At 36.0% G+C, this 20,479-nt stretch overlaps 1 protein-coding gene across 2 annotated transcripts in view; it reads left to right on the plus strand.

The window, feature by feature from the left end:
* Window positions 1–20,479, plus strand: part of APP-BP1 (Nedd8-activating enzyme E1 regulatory subunit APP-BP1) — a 237,617-nt gene that overhangs the window by 51,040 nt on the left and 166,098 nt on the right. For both annotated transcript variants that reach the window (XM_090376930.1, XM_090376931.1), the window contains exons 5-6: window positions 1,586–1,657; window positions 9,052–9,131. In XM_090376930.1, coding sequence (XP_090233056.1) covers window positions 1,586–1,657; window positions 9,052–9,131 — 152 coding nt within the window. The remainder of the gene's footprint in view (window positions 1–1,585; window positions 1,658–9,051; window positions 9,132–20,479) is intronic.

Raw genomic sequence — 20,479 nt, forward strand, 5'->3', positions numbered from 1 at the left:
ATGGGTGAAATGGGAGGGTTTTTTTGGCTGGTGCTGCATAAGCTTGCTTTCTTGTATCGTAAGACTCAGTTAATGCTAATAATCTGCCATATGTCGTGATGTTGGCGGCAGTGTCTTGTCATCTCTTTAGGTTTTTGACAATCAGACTTACATTGAACCATGTAGAGGGCTGGTTTGTTTGTAACTGAGAAATAAAAATCTCCTTGGTTATTTTCTTTAATTTCTCTATGAAAATCTCAGTATTTAATTGAAAATTATCAAGTAAAATTTTATGTGGATTGCAGTAAAATTGTGGTAAGGCTATTCAGTTATCAGTTGAACCTTAAAAATCTGGTAAGGCTAATTAGTTATCAATTGAACCTCAAAAATCTGGTAATCCAATTACATGGCACCACCCATTTTCTCTGAATATTAGTATTACTAGTGACAAATGATGTAAGGAAGCAAGTTTGTATATTATCCAAAAAAAAAAAAAAAACAAAACCTCTTAGTCTCTTCTAATAATTTGTCAAATTATTCCTTAAATTTATTCACACTACACACTTCCACAACAGCAGATAATAGTTTGTTCCAACAATCAAAATTAATTATTATCTGGCTGAATGCAAATTTTTACACATCTGTCCTGAAGATCACTGCCTTCTTTTTTTTTTTTTTGTCATTGCAAATTGTTGGAATGCATAGGAGAGGGGTACTTTGGGTTTGAATGCCCTTGTAGCTAGCACAGTGATTGCTTTCCTCTACCATGTTGGAAAAGTCTGCATTTCAAGTCTTGGAAGGAACTTGAACCCAGTGATAGGAGGAACTTTCATGGGTTTTTGTCACATTGTGGTTGATGATTTAGTCAGTCTTGGTCAAGGGTTATATGGTTTTTCTTTCTCCTGGAAAATTGGCTTTTTTGGTACAGCAAAATAGGCAAATAAATAAAGCATGGCTTTTAATTGCCTTGATGTAAATTCAAAACAATAAGGCCTGAATAAAGTGAATAAAGTTAGTGTCGGGGGAAAAAAGTTATGGATAGTGTTTGAGTTCACCCTCGGATTGACTCTTGCCACTCAAGAAGGAAGGAACAAAGTTGTTTAAACATTTGATATTTTGAAGTAAAGTTTTTTTGGCAAATTTTTTATTAAATTATATTTTAAAATGCAGAAAAAGTGAAGAAAAAGCATTTAAAATTGCAGAAAAAGTACTTTTCATTGCCTACATTGGAATGCCCTTTAAGTCACATCACAGATAAAGGAAGTGTCTGTCAGAACTCTTGGGTTGTATGGGAAAATTCGGTATGGTCCCACTTTATTGTGAAAATGTAGTAATTAAAGTCATTAAAGACATATCATAGTACAATTTGTTGTATATGATATTATGTTTGCTTCTGGTACTATTGTTTATACACTATGGCATCTAAATTTACTCTTTGTAAAATAACCTACCTTAAATTCTTTAGAGTAAATCGGAGTACATTCTGGTAATGATTGTAGATTTGGAATTGTTGGAACCTGATCGTAGAATTTGAAATGTGAATAATGATTGTATACATTATTAATAATTGTATAAATTTTAAATAGTAAATTTTTTCTATTTTCAGTCACGAGCTCAAGTGGCAACTGAGTTACTTCTTGAATTAAACTCTGATGTTCGAGGAGATTTTGTAGATGAGGTTTGTACGATGAATACTATTACTTGGAAGATTATATAAATATGGCAATACGGAGTATTAATTTAATAGTTTAAAGCTAATAAGAGGATCAGTGTAACATTAATTATGTCAGCCAAAAGGTCTTTAGAAAAACCTAGTCAATATTAAAAGATGTTACTATTTTCGTTAAGAAGCTTTGTTAAATGCTGTTACTATTATGTTCATGGACATGCCTAAAGCTTATATAAGATCTAGGCATGTCTACGAATGAAAGATGGTTATAAATTTCATCCATATTTTATCAACAGGCAAATTCCGAACTGAAGTTGGTTGTTTTTTTTGGCAGCAGTCTCTCGTGTTGTGAAGCTGTTAATATGATTTGTATCTTATGTTAAACTACATATAGGTGGCACTTTCCCAAAGAGTAGTATATTGCTACTTATTTATTATAATGTGATGCCTACCTTCAAACAACTGTTTCAATATTTGTTTACTTCTGATCACTGGAAGATCAGACACCTGACAGCTTTTGACAATTTAACTTATAAAATTATATTCTGAAAAGTGTAGAAAATCATGTTGTCTAGATGAGCTTACTTGTGCTCTAAGCTTGTCTGCGAATCAAAAATATTTTTATCAAAGAACTCGCACCTAAATTTTTTTATCAATATCTGACTGATTTGGGTCCCAACTCACCTAAGTTCATAGATGTACTCATTATAATAGGGTTTTGCATTATATTCTGCTTCTTGCTTTAATATTGTCCCTGGTCTCTTGATGTAAGTTATGTTTCTGTTTATGTGAGAAATAAAAGTCACTTTATTAATTTGTTTTTAATGTATGTGAGTAGTAGAGTTAAGAGATACCTGTCGCTTACCAAAACACTCATGAACACTTGCATCCAGATGTGACAGAAATATTCATATTGTGAACAAAATAATTTTATCTTACATAGAGTAACTAATCATGTGTGTGAACAGTAAAAAAAGAAACTCTGTTCTTATGCACTCTGTAGAGAGTGACAGTTATGTCTTTAACTAGTGTTCTGAATCTCTGTTTCAAAAACAAGTTTTGTAGGACACATTTAAGTTATTATTTACTTTAGTAATAGTAATGGTATTTGCCATATAGTGCAAGAAAGCCACAGGCTTTTGCTTCACTGGCAAAAAAAAAAAAAAACCCCAAAAACGAAGTAGATAAGAAAACACAAATTATATGCTTTCTTCCTCACACAGGTAAGTATCCAGTTGACCTTTCAATTTATTCAAACTGTCAGCCTCAACCAACTGCCAGGACAACTTGTTCCAGCCATCAATGATTTGCTGGCTAAAGGAAAACTTCCCACAACCTAATCTAAATCTCAAGCCCTGTAATTTGACTTTATGACCCCTAGTTCTGTAATTCTTTATAACAGTGAGAATTCCACCTTCATTCATTTTACTAATCCCTCTCAGAGTCTTGTAAACCTCAACCAGGTCACTTCTGAGGTGCCTGGTTGCCAAGCTTTGTAGCCCACATAATCGAAGACTTTCCTCATAAGGTTGTCCTTCTGCCAATCTCACCATTCAAATTGCCCATCTTTAGACCCTTTCAAGAAACCAATGTCTTTTTTTGGATGAGGTCTCTATATTTGAACACAGTATTCCAAATGTGGTCTTACAGTTGCCTTTTTACAGTGGAATTATGACTGCCTATCTCTACATGATATTGTTCAATAAATCATCGATAGTACACCATGGGCTGCCTGTTTACATTGTTCAGGAATCTTCATACCTGCCCGTATTGTAACTCCCAGATCCCTTTCCTCCTCCACTGTTTTTAATTCAACCCCAACAAATGTATAATTTATTTGTGGGTTGCTGTTCTTCAAGTGTAACACCTTGCCTTTAGAGGCATTAAAACATAGCTGCCACTTCTCTGACAATCTTTAAAGTCTGTTAAAGTCATCCTAAAGGAGCCCTATTGACACTGATCATTAAAGACTCTGCCAATCTTTACACCTTCAAATTTTGAAATTGTCTTCTGTCGCTTTGTCGATGTCATTTATGAAAATGAGAAACAGCAGTGGTCTAAGAACCGATCCTTGAGGGATCCTACTCCTGACGTTACATCAATCTGAAGAATATCTATTAATCACAACCCTTTGCCTTCTACACTGCAGCTACCCAGCAATCCATCTTAGAATCTCACCAGTAATCCCAACCTGTTCAAGCTTATACGGTAACCTCTCATGAGGGACTGAGTCAAATGCTTTGCTAAAATCCAAATAAACTAGGTTGAAATTATTCCTCCAGCCCATGAGTAACTATGTCAAAATAAGTTAGTTAAGCATGCTTTGCCCTTTGCAAAGCCATGTTGTGTGTCCTTCAGAGTGCCATATCTATCTAAATGTCTGTGGATTGCCTCTTAACCACCGCCTCTAAGATTTTTACTACCACTGAAGTCAGACTAAATGACCTGTAGTTTCGAACTTCATTCTTAGAACCGCTTTTATGTGTTGGTGATGCATTGGCACTTCTCTAATCCAAAGGAATTTTCCTTGAATCCAAAGATGCCCTCATAATTAACCTCAATGATTCAGTACACTCCCTCACACTCTCCCTCAAACTACAAGGTATATGCCATCAATACCAGGAGCCTTACTTGCCTTTATGCTCAGAAGTTTTTATAATAAACAATCATAGACACCACACATTTTTGTTTTCTTTAAATAATTATTAAATTTAAATATTCAGTTCAGTAAATAGTAAGATGATCCTCACAAAACATAAATTGAACTGGCACTAAGGAAAGGACAGTTTTTTCCTTTCATTTTCTTTTTTTTAAATTTCCATATCTAAAAACAGATTTATAACTATTGCTTATAGTAATGTTTGGCTACCAATTATAATTTATTAAATTAATTAACAAACAAATACTGTTGTAGTTCAGCATATTGCTTCATGCACAAATAAGAACAAATATGCAGTTAAAAAAATTATCAGCAGTTCTTTCTTTGGTATGGATTTAAAATACCATGTGATAGTAGATTTGCTTTATTTCTTAACTTTGCTTTTCAGTGGCAGCCACCAGTGTCCTATGTTATTTTTAAATATTATTTTTCCAGTCATATTGTAGAGAGTACTTAAATAAGATGCATTACCTTGGAAATCTTCATTACTAAAATGTTGTGAACAATGGAGCAATACATCTCTTCTTAAAGTAAATGGCTCTACCAAAATGTTAGAAGTTTCCTTGTTGATTGCCATTTGCTTGTTTCATATAAATGGAAGTATAACTAACAGATAGGCACACTATAGCCACAGCTGCTTGTGTGCCATTACACACACACACACACACACACACACACACACACACACACACACACACACACACACACACACACACACACACACACACACACACACACACACACACACACAGAGAGAGAGAAAGAGAGAGAGAGGCTCAAAACTTGTCAAATATCCCAATACATTAAAATAAATACTGTCTCTTTACACCGATTAACAAAAGATAACTAATATTTGGTGAAGATATTCCTTGCTTAAAAATGGAAGACTTTATAATGATGCAGTAACAACTAACTCATAGTCACCATTTAAAATACCATGTATTTTAAATGGTGACTATTTCTCTCTGCTAACAACTCCATATAACCATACATTTTTTCCCCACTTCTCTTCTCTATTTAAAATCAACAAACTTCCAATTGCTATATACTTTACACTCTTGATTGCAGTGCTAACCATGAATTCAGTGGCAAAAGAAACTGCTTATACCATAAAATTTGCTGTCTGTAGATGTGTGTGTATCACAATGGGCAAATAAGAAAAAAGGTTATACATAGTATAAATACACAAATTATGGATAGATAAATAATATTATTGTAAGCTACAAATTTTCAGAAACAGAAATGTTATTCAAGTGAATTAATGAGGTTTTACTACTACAGTAAAACCTTATTAATTCAAAGTTCAACGAACAAAAATATACCCCCTTGAACTCTGAATACACCTCTTTCAGTTTAAGTGAGTTCAAAGTATCCATTCAGGTACTGAACATATGAGCATTAATTAATCAAGGGAAATTTTTTCAAATACTCTATTAACATTGTGCCAAATTCTCATTTAAAATATTAGTGATCTTTAAACTTCATTGTGGTAGATGTTTTGATTCCTGAAGTTTGTCACAGACATTCTCTCGCATATGACAGGCTAGGGTTTGTTATCTGCAAGTTTATAACACTGATGGAAATGAAATTCAGATGGCACTCATCAGTCAAGTGGACTGAATTTTGGTGAAGTCTGGTCATTCTATGATATCCATATCCCCTGCTTGCACCTTCATGGTGGTGGGAGTGTTAGTAATCTTCGTCCCCCCCATTCAATTTCTGAAAGATTGTATCTAGTATACTGGAGATGATCACCCAGATGTGAACCAATGTAAGTAGTGGTCTAACAGTGAAGTAGGAATACTACAAACAGTTTTATGCTGATTGTGTGATACTTTTTGGAGAAAACTGTCAGAAAAGTTGGCTTCAAAGAATTGGTGCTTTCATCATAACAATACTCCTGCACACTCAGTACTAGAGCTTACAATACCGGTCAAAATCTTAATACCGATATTTCGGTATTTTTAATTTATGAAACCGGGATATCGGTATTCCAAAAACAAATGTTTTTCTCAATAAATTTTGATGACAATTATGTGCAATAAAGTAAGGAAAAAAACAAGTAGTGTAATTACTTGAATTCATGTTTTAAATAAATTTTTATTGCAATAATAAATATTCAGAAAAAAATCATTAAAATACAGTTATTTAAAAACAAAAAAATACACATTGTTACTGCAAAGTTTAGTTATGTTTAAGCATCCACACTACCTGTCTGAATAAAGGGAGCTCTTAAACATAAGCAATCAATAGTATGATCGGTTAAAATGGATAAAACGTTTAAAATTTTTATGTACCAAAATTAACCTAATTTTGGTACATAAAAATTAACCTAATTTTGGTACATATTTGATTAGCAGCAGAAAACACCCTTTCAGATTCTATGCTGGATGGTGCAATTGTACTGTGATAATCGTAGACGTTTCTAGGCTTTGAACTTTTTTAGCAAAAATAGTTAAAAGTATTTCATTAATTTCCGACTCAAGTTCATCTTTTAAAATCTCATTGGAGTCGGGCAATTTCTTATTTTGGAAAGAATTTGCGGACCACTGATGTTCTGTTCCACGTTGGTCTTCCCTGGTTGAATTATGTTCATCATTTTCTGAAGGAGAAAGACGTTTTATTTCAGCGAAGTATAATTTTCACTATAGTATTTTTAATGAGTCTGGAAGAGAAGAAAGAGTGTGGATAAGGAATAAAAAAAAGAGCAAAGAGTGCAGTTAAGGAATTCTTCACATATATAAATGCAAAGAACAGAAGGACAAATCAGATTGGACCCTTATGCAATGGACGTGGGATAGTATTAGATAACATAGCTGAAGTTGCAGATGAACTCAACAGTTATTTTGCATCGATATTTACAGAAAAAAAAACCCTTTGTGTCAATGAGATATTATGGAAGCGAAGCTGAAAAAATGTAATTAATGATGTTGAAGTTTCAAATGATTATTTAATGAGAACTTTCGTGCCTACAGGTGAGTAAGGCTCCTGTGGTTGATGGCATATACCCTATAATCTTAAAGGAGGCAGCAAGTGAGTGCATTGAACCATTAAGGCTAGTTATGAGAGCATCACTGGACTCAGGAGAGATTCCGTTATTGGTGTAAATTGGAACTTAAAGACGGTTCTGGGAGTGTAACAGAAAATTACCGACCGGCCAATCTAACTTCAGTAGTAGGGAAAATCATGGAGGCAATGACCAAGGGTGGAATTCAGGATCATTTAGTTGGAAATGGAATTCTATATGATACACAGAATGGTTTTGTAAAGGGAAAATCAGGTTTAATAAATCTAGTTAGCCATTTTGACAGGTCACTCGTGAGCTGGATTTAGGGAATAATTTTGACATTGTTTATTTGGATTTCAGCAAAGCATTTGACTCAGTCCCACATGAATGGTTACTTTATAAGTTGGAGCAGGCTTGAATTATAGGGAAAATCCTTAGAGATGGATAGCACGATGGCTTGAGGGCACCAGGCAGAGGGTTGTGATAGATGGTTATTCCTCAGATTGGGTTAATGTAAGAAGTGGGATTCCCCAAGGATCAGTATTGGGACCACTGTTGTTTTTGATTATCTTAAATGACATCTATGAAGGGATGCAAGGCGTGAGGTCTATGATGTAAAGATGATGTAAAGATCAGTAGAGTAGTTAATGATTGCCACCAAGCAGAGCTTCTTCAGAGTAACCTAGATAGACTTCCGGGATGGTCAGAAAAGTGGCAGCTATGCTTTAATTCAGCAAAATGCAAGGTCTTACACCTGGGGAACAGCAACCCCAAAATAACTTTATACACTTGGTGGAGTTGAACTAAAGTCAGTAGTGGAGGAACGTGGCTTGGGAGTTACAATACGGTCAGATATGAAGTTGTCCGAGAATTGCGGACAGGTTTGAAATGTTGCATGTTGTCCTATCAATGATTTATCGAATATTTGCTAGTAGAGATAACGATGTCATAATCACATAAAGGTGATTAAATTATAAACAATTATTTTTTTTAAATTAGTACCGAAAAACCGGTATTTTTTGAATCAATACCGATATTTCAGTTACGGAAAAAAAATTACCGGGATCTCGGGACCCCTGTATTGTAAGCCTTACTCAGTACTTTTATTAAAGAATTTCTTGCAAAGCATTCCATCAGCCTCCATAATCTTAAGATTTTGCTTCCTGTCTTTCCCCCCCCCCCTTTTTTTTTTTTTGGTTTGTTTCTCAAGCTAAGAGCCTTCTTGAAAGGTCACAGATTTGCAGTGACTTAGGAAATTATATAGAGCACAACACAGGAAATATCAATTCCAAAAGAAGCCTATCAAGAGTCCTGCAGAGGCATTGGAATTGGTGTATTGGAATTGGTCAGGGACACTATTAAAAGGAAATCCATCTAAATAGCTAGTAAGCTTAATTTCTCAAATATTAGTTCACTCCACAAACTTTTTTGATCACACTTTGTATATTAAATGATACAGTTTTGTGACAACAGCCAGAATACAAGAAGGGAACCAGAGATGAACCTTATTGCTTAGATCCTTCACTTTGTGTTCCTTGGATCATGGTGGATATTGATATGAAGAAATCTGCCAATCCAAATATTTTTAGGTTCTTTGGGACGTTAATTTAATTATTCGTTAAAAATAAGTAAATGAAGTGAGTTGAAGAGACAGATATTTAACATGCTTTTTTAGGCTGATTCTATGTAAAACTGCTTCTAACATTATTTTGCTAATTCTAATGCTATTTTCTCTAGACACCTGAACATTTATTGGAAATGAATCCAAGTTATTTTACTAGCTTTTCAATGGTTATAGCAACTTCAGTAACAGAAAAGTAAGTGTGTTCTTTATATTTATTTATTTATTTTTTTAAATACCTAAATGGAAAGGGGAGAGTTATTGCCATTTAATATTTTTGTAGGTAAATAATTTATAGCCTGTCTGTCTTGGACTATGATATGAAATAAAGGAAAAATATATTTTCCTTAAAATATGTTTGTCATTGAACTAAAGCAGAAATATGGGTACTGAAGCTGCTAGAGGAAATTAAGAAATATTGAAACTGTGAAAAACTCAAAATGCAGAGATGGTCTGTTCTCTATCTCTAGTTCAGAGTTAATCAAGAACTGCAATGACAAGTTAGAAGAGGGGAAAAATAAAGCAGAGTCCACCTAATTAATAATAAGTCTCCCAAAACAGTAAGAAAGTTTCTTTCTCTAAAAAAAATTCACTTAAAAATTTTATATTGTTGTAGTAATTAGGAGGTGTACTATACTTGTTGTAAAGTTTAAAGTAGCTACTTTATTTTATGCTTTATCCTCATATACTAGCCTTGTTACACTGCTTGACAAAATTAACAGAACACATAGAAAACGTGTAACTTGTACAGCTTCCGATGAAGCGGGACAAAATTTGGTATGATGGTGTACGTAGAATAATAATAAAATGAGGAGACAGTGAGAAACTTTGGACACGTATAAGGGACATTTATAGGGGTTGTATAAGAATCATCAAAAAAGTTACATTACAGAAGTCGGTACAAGGTGCTCAAAAATATGGTTATGTGACATCAGTACGGCATGTGATCCCCTTCAATGGCTAAGCAGGCCTGATAGCAGTGAACTGTGCTTGATATAAGGGTATCTATAAGATTCTGTGGCAACAAATCCCATTCTTCCACCAGTGCAGACTTTGGCTCACCAAGTGACCGAGGAGTTGACTGTTGGCATGCAATGTGATGCTCAAGGGCGTTCCATACATGTCCGATCGGATTTAAGTCTGCTGATCACGCTGGCCCCGGCAGTCATTAGATATCTTCAACTTTAAGATATTCTTCCACCTCTGTGTGCAGTGGTGGTGTTGTCATGCATGAAAAGAAAATCTGGGCCAACTGCACACCTGAAAAGTTGCACATAGGGTTCGAGGATCTGTTCTCAGTACCTCTGCGTAGTTGGGTACCCCTATCAAAAACATGGATGGGTGTAGCCATTGATCATTATTCCATCCCACACAAGAAGAACACCTCCACCATAAGTGTCCGTTTCTCTGATTTTGGAGGAATGGTGCCTCATTCCTCGTCTCCAGATCTGAAATTGCTTCCATAGTGCTGAGACAACTCTGTGTTACACATTAAGCCAACATGCCACTTCCACCTGCGACTGCCCAGCAACGGCCAGCCATCTCAAAGAATCATATAAACGATAATGACTTGCCATCCTGAGTACTGGAGATGTGGCTATCCCACTGAGCAAATCAAAAAATGTTAATGAAGTGATGTGGTTGCAACTCATATTTTTATAGGCATGAATAATTTGCACAATGTGTGGCTCTATAAAGATGGTAGATCGATTTCTGTTGGATACTTGGAATTTTCATGCCAGGATGCCTATTATATCAAATATTTGCCTTTGGCAACATTGTTTACAATAAAATATTCACAAAAAACATTTTCTTCTGTTAATTTTGTTGAGCAGTTATTAATTGGTGTTTATTCTTGTAGTTTGTGCATTTTCTTTTTTCACTTCTACTTGAATTTGCTTTTGGTTGCTGTGTTCATTCACTGGTTATCATAATGTAGGGGCCACAGCCAGTCAGCTCATTGGCTTGGTTGAGTTTGTTATTTAAACATTACAGATTTTTTTTTTTTTTGGCCTTTGTATTTATTCCTCCAGGATATAGTGTATTAATTTTTGATCCCCTTTTTCTTTATTTCTTACAGGTGATCATTTTCTTTTAATGTGTAAGTGCATAACTTTCATTGGCATTTTTATTAGGTAGACTATACTGTATATCCCATTCCTCCAAATTTAGCATAGGGATTTGTGATAAATTTAGCTGGTTTATATCCCATTCCTTCAAATTTAGCATAGAGATTTGTGATAAATTTAGCTGGTTAAAGAGACAGTCCATCAAGTCTCACTGTAACTTTCTGTGGTTTTCTTTCAGTTCTTCATTGTCTTAATATTTTGATGTATTATGTACAAGTTAGTGCATTTGCATCATTTTTGTACATAGCCAACTACATAAGTAGTTATAAATTCCATCATTAAGTATATTTCATATTGTGAATATCTTCACAACGAGTTGCCATGATATTGCACTACCTGGTATAAGTAACACTTCACCATAGGAGAAGACTATTGTTACTTATTCTCAGTGGATATACCATCACCCATATGGCACAACTTGTATATTAGGTACATTAGTTAAACTATTTACGTAACCCGAGGCTTTAGCCCTAAACTATACTGGAATCTGAATTACTTCACACCATCAGGCATCTCTCATATTGTGGATTTATACTTTGCAACTGGGTTGTCATGATTGCAACACCAGGGTACCTGCCCACCCACTGATGAGAAGCCAATAACGCCATCACCAATACAGCTCCGAAACGGTGCTGTATTGGTGATGGTATCTGCTGAGAATAAGTAACATTAGTCTTCTCCTATGGTGAAGCGTTACTTATTCCAGGTAGTGCAATATCATGGCAACTCATGAATGTATTCACAATATGAGATATACTTAATGATGCAATTTATAACTACTTATGTAGTTGGCTACATACAGAAATGATGCAAATGCACTAACTTGTACATTAATTAAACTATTTACGTAATCTGAGGCTTTAGCCCTAAACTATACCATAATTTGATGTATTATTTATTGGTGGATCTTGCTTTATTTTTACATTTTCTAACTTGTAATTGCAGTTCTTGATGTGTTCCTCCACTCGGCCTTTAACACAGTCACCAGTTCAAGTTCAGCCTTGATGAATTCTGAACTGCCAAGTAGAGACAGACTGTCTCTGTAGAGTTTTGTGTTTTTCACATTTGAAATGCTTCTTAATTTCTTCTGGCACTTACATTATACTCATATCCATGTTTTAGGTCAGTGGGAAATCTATTTCTAAAAAGAATATTTTGATATTCAGTCACAGGGTCTTTATATAAAAAATATGTTGACAGAAACTAGATTTATATAATTTCTGAATATTTTCTATCTTTTACCTCTCTCTTTTTTTTCCATTAATCAATTGGGTTAGGATAGATCATCCTCTCGTCTTCTTGGCCTTCTTGTACTTTATTTGCCGGTGGGTCTTCAGTTTTTTGACCATCTATTACTGTCCTGTTTTATGTTTTTCCTATATATATATATATATATATATATATATATATATATATATATATATATATATATATACATATTTTTTTTTTTCGTATTATATAGCCATTCATTAATAGGTTGTATTTTACATTGTTTTCTGATTTCCTCATTTTTAACTTTATCTTTTAGTGCTATAAAACACTAAGAAATAAAGAGATAAAACCATAAGAGATAGTTGTTTTCCTTAATGTTTTAATTTCTATGGTTTTATTTTTGCTATTGTACCTATTGTCTTAGCTGCCTATGTTATTATAGGTCATCTTAATGTCATTTTATATATTTCAACTTTAGCAACCTAATTGATGTTTGGATTCTTCCAAATTATATTATTTAACCCCCCCTGATATTCTACTCACTTTCAACTTGTTCTTCTACTTTTTCATGAGTTATTCCTGAACTATTTATCACTTTCCTAAATTTCATTATTTGTTTTATCATTTTGTCTTTTACTTCTAATTTACATCTGACTGGTTCTTTTGCTGTTGTTAGGCTCCTTGTTTTCCCTGTGGATATTTCCTATTATACTCTTTTGCTTTTTTCATCATTAAAATGATGTAGATTTGCAAATTGTTTTCATTTTCTGCCATTAGTAATGCATCATGTGCATAGCAGATTTTTTTATTCTGACTCCTTTATTTACTCTATTTACTTCATTAATTCATCCATTATCAAGCTGAAGAGAGTTAGACTCAGTGAGTCTCCTGTCTTATTCCTTTAGCCATTTCTATTTTTTTCTTTATTTCCTTTTTTAGTTTTGCTTATGCATTTATTGTGTGTGTGTGTGTGTGTGTGCGCGTGCGCGTGTATGTACGTACGCACGTAACGTGTGTACACTGCCCTACCATTAATATCCAGACACCCTTTCATGGATGGGGAAACAGGTTCCATGCATGCATCACAGAACCTGCTATAAATATGCACACTGGGCTTTGAACAGACATTTCAAAAGTGGGCATGCAAGATGACACGTTCAACAGAATTAACAGACTTCCAATGTGGAATGATAGTACAATGTCACATAAGTAAGTGTTCTGTACGAGACATTGCAGTTACTCTGAGGATCCCTAGATCTATGGTTAGTGATGTCATATACAAATAGGAGACGAATGAGACTGAATCTGCCAAAAATGGCCTGGTAAACCCCGAAAACTAACAGAACAGGACAAGAGAATTCTTCGAAGAACTGTGCGCGCAAATCGTAATTTGCCATTGTTTCAAGTCACACAAACCCTCTGTGAGAGTATTGGGACTAATGCCAGCACTAGTACAATATGAAGGACACTCCATGATATGGGTTAAATGGTTCGTAAGCCATTGATCACCTCAACAAATTCTAGATGCTGATTAATTAACATGGTTTAAGGAGCATGAATCCTGGACTGTAGAGCAGTGGAAAACAGTCCTATGGACAGTTGAGTCGAGGTTCCCACTCTACCAGTCTGATGGCCATTCCTGGTTGTGGCAAATGCCAGGGGAACAGTTCCTTCCTGATTGTATCTTCCCAACAATGAAGTTTGGTGGAGGCAGTGTCATGGCATGGGGCTGCTTTTCATGGTTTGGCTTGGGCACTCCTCACACAGTTTGTACATTCTTCTGGGGTTACTTCTACCCGTATGCAGTACTTTGCATTTGCCAATGTTAAAAAACTTCAGTTGCCACTGTTCAGCCCATCTGCCCAAATTTTCTAGTTCCTGTTGCAGTAGCACACTGCCATTACTGTCATTAACAACCTTGCCAACCTTTGTATCATCTGTAAACTTCAACATTAAGCCTGATATACCTTCATTAATATCATTGATAAATATACAAAACAGCAGTGGGCCAAACACCGAACCCTGGGGAACTCCACTAATAACATTTGTCCACGAAGAGCAGTGTCCATTGATTACCATTCTCTGTCGTCCCCCACTCAACCATCCCTTTATCCATTGTAGCAACTTACCCTTAATACCATACCTCTCCAATTTGTACAGCAGTCTTCCATGTGCAACAATATCAAAAGCTTTCCTGAAATCCAAGTATATGATATCAGAATTATTTTTGGCATTCAGTTCCTTTGTGACCACATCATAGCCAATCAAATTGGTCAGACAAGAACTCCCTTTAACAAACCCATGCTGTGTCTTAACTATACTGCAGTCTTGTCTAGATGATCCTGCAATGATTCTTTAACCATTGATTCCATTATTTTCCCCATAACACAAGTTAAACTAACTGGTCTGTAATTACTTGTATCACCCTTTGATCCCCCCTTTGTGAATTGGGGATACATTTGCACATCTCCAGTCCGTGGGGACTTCCCCTGAGTCCAAGGATGCTCTCATAATTATGGCTAAGGGTTTGCCTAGTTCCTTTGCTGCCTTCTTTAATATAACTGGATAGATCCCATCCACCCTTGGTGCTTTTCTTATGTTTAACTTCAACAATTTCTCCTCCACTGCATTCTCAGTTATTAGAAAATCATTAAGCACCCTGTTACAGTTTGATAAACTTCTGTAACTCATGTGTGAATGTAGATGCAGAATACTCATTCAGTTTGTTTGCTATCTGCAGAGGATCATCAATAGTCGAATCATCGATATCGAGTGGACCAATCTGATTCGTCCCCCTTCCTTTTAGAGTTTATATAAGTAAAGAACTCCTTGTTGTTTTTCTTAGCATCCTTTGCCAAAGATTTCTCATAATCTGCCTTCGCTTGCCTAACCCCCTTTGTGACTTGATTACAGACTAGCTTATATCTGCCTTAGGCTTCTGTGTCGCCTGATAATTTATATTCATCCCACGCATTTTTCTTCTCCGTGACGAGTCTCATTAGTTCACCTCGAACAATATTTCTTAATAGGTATGAAAAGTCTAGTAGCTTCCACGATTAATTCCTTGAATGCTTGTTAACAGTCTATTCTGTTAAAAGCAAAGACCACACTGAAAAAACTTCTACCCCGTGAGCGCTGCACAATCCCTCCAGGGCCGAATTGATTGACAAGGCTGTCATCACATACTCCCACCCATCATGTTTCAGCAGAATTGGAGACACTTTCAAATTTAACCCTAACTCACGACTTTTTTTCAACATTGACCTGTACTTGTTAAGTAAATCTGGAGATCTCCTACTCTGTCATTGGTGCCAAAGTGCACAACAGTATCACCCTTTGTGCCCTTAAAAGATGATATCTGCTCTACAACATTATCAACCTTTGGCCAGCAGACATACCCTGGTCCTATTCCATCTAACCTTTTTACACAATATATTACCCATCTCCCTGATAATAGTCACCATCAATAACTAACTCCTGTGAGACCAGCACATTCTCCTTTTAGATTGCCGCTGTGTTACCTGATGCACAAGAGTGAGCTGTGGCATTGAGTTGGGCAGCTTGAGAGCTTGAAGGGGCCCATTATATTAAAATCTTCGAGGGCATCTACCCTACATCTCAAGTTCTCATAGACACCCATCAGAACCCTGAGTTAACGCCTAATTTCTAGACACCCATTAGCAATACTTTTGTGGATTTATTGGATGATTGTTTTCTTCAGTGGCATGTTCGAGAGGCAACCAGAGGCAGTAATATTCTTGATCTGATTATTCAGATCACGAATATTACTGCCTCTATTAATAATCTGTAGTAATATTAATAATCTGCGGATAAAGAAACCATTAGGTGGCAGTGATCACAGTGTCCTGATCTGGGATTCACTTAAAGATGTAACTACCATCAGGGGTAAAGGGATGGATTTTTGCTTTTGTAAAGGTGACTACAGTTGTCTCAGGCAGTTTTTAAATTCTTTACAGTGGGGACAACTGATGATGTTACCAACAGCAAATTCTAAATGGAAAGCATTGAATGGAAAGCATCTTGGAAGCTAGTAGGCTTTTCATACCAGCTAAGAAATACTTTTCAAGGTTTTGACCTAAATGGATGTCACATGAACTAAGGCTCGTGGCAGAGAAGAAAAATGCACGAGATGCATATAAATTATCAGAAGATACAGAAGCTTATGGTAGATATAAGCTAGTCTGTAATCAAGTCACAAACGAGGATAAGCAAGCATAGGCAGATTACGAGAAATCTTTGGCAAAGGTTGCAAAACAAGCCAGCAAAGACTTTCTTTACTTATGTAAACAAAGAAAGACAGAAGGAAGAGGATGAATCAGGTTGATCCACTTCATATTGATGGTTCGACTTTTGATGATGATCCTACCTGAGTAGGATCATCATCGACTTTTGATGATCCTACTCAGGTAGCTGACAAATTGAATGAGTATTTTGCATCATTGCAAAAGATATAAGATAGTGTGTAATCAAGTCACAAAGCAAAGGCAGATTACTAGAAAATCTTTGGCAAAGGATGTAAAGAAAAACAGTAAAGACTTCTTTACTTATGTAAAATCTAGATGGAAGGGGATGAATCAGATTAGTCTACTTGATATTGATGGTGGAATTTTTGATGATTCTGCTTAGTTAACTGACAAACTGAATGAGTATTCTTCATCTACATTCATACATGACAACTTTTGTAGGGAAATGGACGTCAGAAGCTTATAAAACTCTAACAGGGAGTTACATGATTTTGTAATAACTGAGAACAAAGTGGTGGAGAAATTGCTGCAGTTAAACATAAGGAAGGTACCTGGAGTGAATAGGATCTATCCATTTATATTAAAGGAGGCAGCAAAGGGATTATGAGGGCATCCTTGGACTCAGGGGAAACCCCCCCCCACAGACTAGAGATGATGTGCAATTGTATCTCCAATTCACAAAGGGGGAGATCAAAAGCTGACACGAATAATTACTTACCTGTTAGTTTAACTTCTGTTCTGGGGAAAATAATGGAGTCACTGGTTAAAGAAGCACTGCAGGATCATCTAGACAAGACTGCAGTTATAGTTCCGATGCAGCATGGGTTTGTTAAGGGGAAGTCTTAACAATTTGATTGGATCAATCTGATCAATTTGATTGGATACTATGATGTGGTCACAAAGGAACTGTGTGCAAAAAAAAAAATTTTGATATCATATACTAAGATTTTAGGAAAGCTTTTGATACCGTTGTGCATAAATGACTACTGTACAAATTGGAGCAGTATGGCATTAAGGACAAGTTGCTACAATGTATAAAAGGATGGTTGAGTGGGAGAAGACAAGAGAGTGGTAATCAATGCTCTTCATGCATTAATGTTTTTAGTGAAGTTCCCCAATGATCCATGTTGGGTCCAGTATTGTTTTCTGTATTTATCAATGATATTAATGAAGGTATATCAGGCTTAATGTCCAAGTTTTGCAGATGATATAAAGGTTGGTAGGGTTGTTAATGACAGTAAGGATGGTACACTACTGCAACAGGATTTAGAAAGGTTGAGCAGATGGACTGAGAGGTGGCAACTGAAATTTAACATTGACAAATGCAAAGTACTGCATATGGGTAGCAATAACCCCAGAGTAACATACCAACTGTGCGGTACTACACTCAGATAAGTGGAGAATGAAAAAGACCTGAGGGGGGGGGTAATTGTGCAGCAAATATGAAGTTTTCTGAGTAGCACAGATAGGCTGCAAGAGTAGCTGATGGGGTCTTGTCAGTGATATATAGGAAATTTGCTAGCAGGGTTAAGGCGGTGATTATTCCCTTGTATAAGGCAATGGTCAGGCTGCACCTTGAGTACTGCATACAGGTCTGGAGGCCTCATATTAAGAAAGATGTTGAGCTACTAGAACAAGTACAGAGAAGGGTGCTTGAGATTATTGAGTGGATCAAAGGATTGCTGTTACCAAGATAGGCTTAAGTTCTGCAAATTGCAGCATCTGGAGACTAGGCATGTGGGAGGTGATCTGATTGAGGTGTATAAGGCCTTGAATTGTTTGAGCAAGCTCATTGGTGATGGAATTCTTTCCTCATGCTCAGATTGCACACCTGAGGGGGCATAAATTCAAATTGAAGAACAACAGTTTTAGTATAGATGTGCAGAAATTTGCCTTTAGCCAGCAGGTGGTTAATTGCTGGAACAAACTTCCAACTGTCAAACTTAATTGCTAGAACAAACTTAATTGCTGAAACAAACTTCCAACTGGAACAAAATAGAAGTGACAGCTTAAATAAATTCAAGGCTGAACTAGACAAACTTTTGGAGTGAATGGATTGGTGAAACATGAATTATTATTATTTTTTTTGGCTGTTGCTATATAGGCTTGCCTTCTTGTATCATGTACCTCTGCTAATGCTAATTTGATCCCACCAAGTGTATAATTTATTTTTTGGAGTTGCTATTCCCTAAATGTAAGACCATGCATTTTGCTGCATTAAAACATAGCTGCCATTATTCTGACCATTTTTGCAGCATGTTCATGTCATCCTGAAGGAGTGCTGCTCGGTATTGATCATTAATTACTCTTACAATCTTTACATTGTCTGCAAATTTTGACATCATTGTATGTGTTTTCTATACTATTGTCGATGTTAATGAAAATCAGAAACAGTGGTCCAAGAATTGATCATTGGGGGGGTGATTTTTTTTTAATGAAAACCCCAAACACGAGAAGTATTAGAACCTATAGTATTTAGTACTGTGCTTGGGTTGGAAGTTGAGAAGACGAGAGAAGATATTTGTTGACATTAGACTTGAACTTCTGTAGACTGTAATTTTCAGGAAATATGTATGAAGGAAGGGTGTTCCAGAAAACGGCAGTTAAATGAATAAATGAGGAAGATGAAAAAAGTTGGTTCTGTGAGTTTGAAGTTGGACAGTAAATGGATGTCACGTTTGGACTGTTTTGAAAAAGAGAGTGGGAATTATATAAGCCAATTCAGAACAGTGCCCATGGAAGTATCTTTAGAAAAGGCATGCAGCAGAAACAGGTCTATGAGACAGAGTGGAGAGACTGTTAGAAATGAGTCATCAATTAACCTAATTGCCCTCTTCTGAATGGAATCTAGAAGCCTGAGGGAGGTTTCGGCTGCACTGCCCCAGATGTGGGAACAATATTTCATGGTAGGACAGATTTTTGATTTGTACACAGTTGAACAGCTGTTTGGAAGAAAAGTAACGCCGAGAGCGAAAGAGAAAACCAATTTTTTTAGATGCAGAGGAAGCAATAATTGTAATGTGCTTGTGCCAAGAGAGATTAGAAGTCAGGGTAATCCCCAAAAGAGATATATCATCTTGCCTAGAAATTGGAGTGTCACTAAAGATAAGAATAGGAGCAGAAGAATCCTTTTTGCAAGATATAAGACAAGACTGAATTTTAAAGGATTGAAATCCACTAAGTTGTCTTTGTCCCACTGAAGAATTACCTGGAGATCAGCATTTGCATTTAAGGAATTGGTAGTGGACATTCGAAAATTTGAAGCTGATTGAACACTGGAAAGTGGAATGCAATGTGCTATCATCATCTAAACTATGGATAGGATTTCCTGTCAATGGAAGAAGGTCATTAATATACAAGAGGAAAAGAGTGGGGGAAAGAACTGAACCTTGGGGGACACCAGGATTAGTGGAGAAGTTAGAAGACAGAGTCATCTACCATTACCCTCAGCAAGCTGTCAGAGAGAAAACTGGATAACCAATTACAAAAAACAGTTGGCAAACCATAAGATGGAAGCTTGTTTATAAGACCTTTATGCCAAACATGATCGAAGGCCTTTGAGATGTATGAGCAGCTGCTTATGTTTCACCGAACGTTTCCATTGATTTTGTTCATAAATGGGTAACATAAGCCAGAATATCACCAGTGCATCGACACTGATGAAATCCATACTGGCGATCGTTGATCAGACAGAAGGTCATTAACATCTCACGGTTACACCACTCTGAAGAATATCCATTAATCACAGCCCACTGTCTTCTGCTCTGCAGCCACCCCACAGTCCATCTTAGGATTTTTCCAGTAATCCCTACATGTTCCATTGTATACAGTATTCTCTCACAAGTTACTGAATCAAATTCCTCTCTAAAATCGAAACATAAAGTGTAAAAATTGTTCCCTACGTCTAGCTCATGAGTACCTATGTCAAAATAGCCCTC

Source organism: Mastigoproctus giganteus, chromosome 7 (assembly GCF_048544385.1).
Source record: "Mastigoproctus giganteus isolate SK-2022 chromosome 7, ASM4854438v1, whole genome shotgun sequence".
NCBI classification, from domain to species: domain Eukaryota; kingdom Metazoa; phylum Arthropoda; class Arachnida; order Uropygi; family Thelyphonidae; genus Mastigoproctus; species Mastigoproctus giganteus.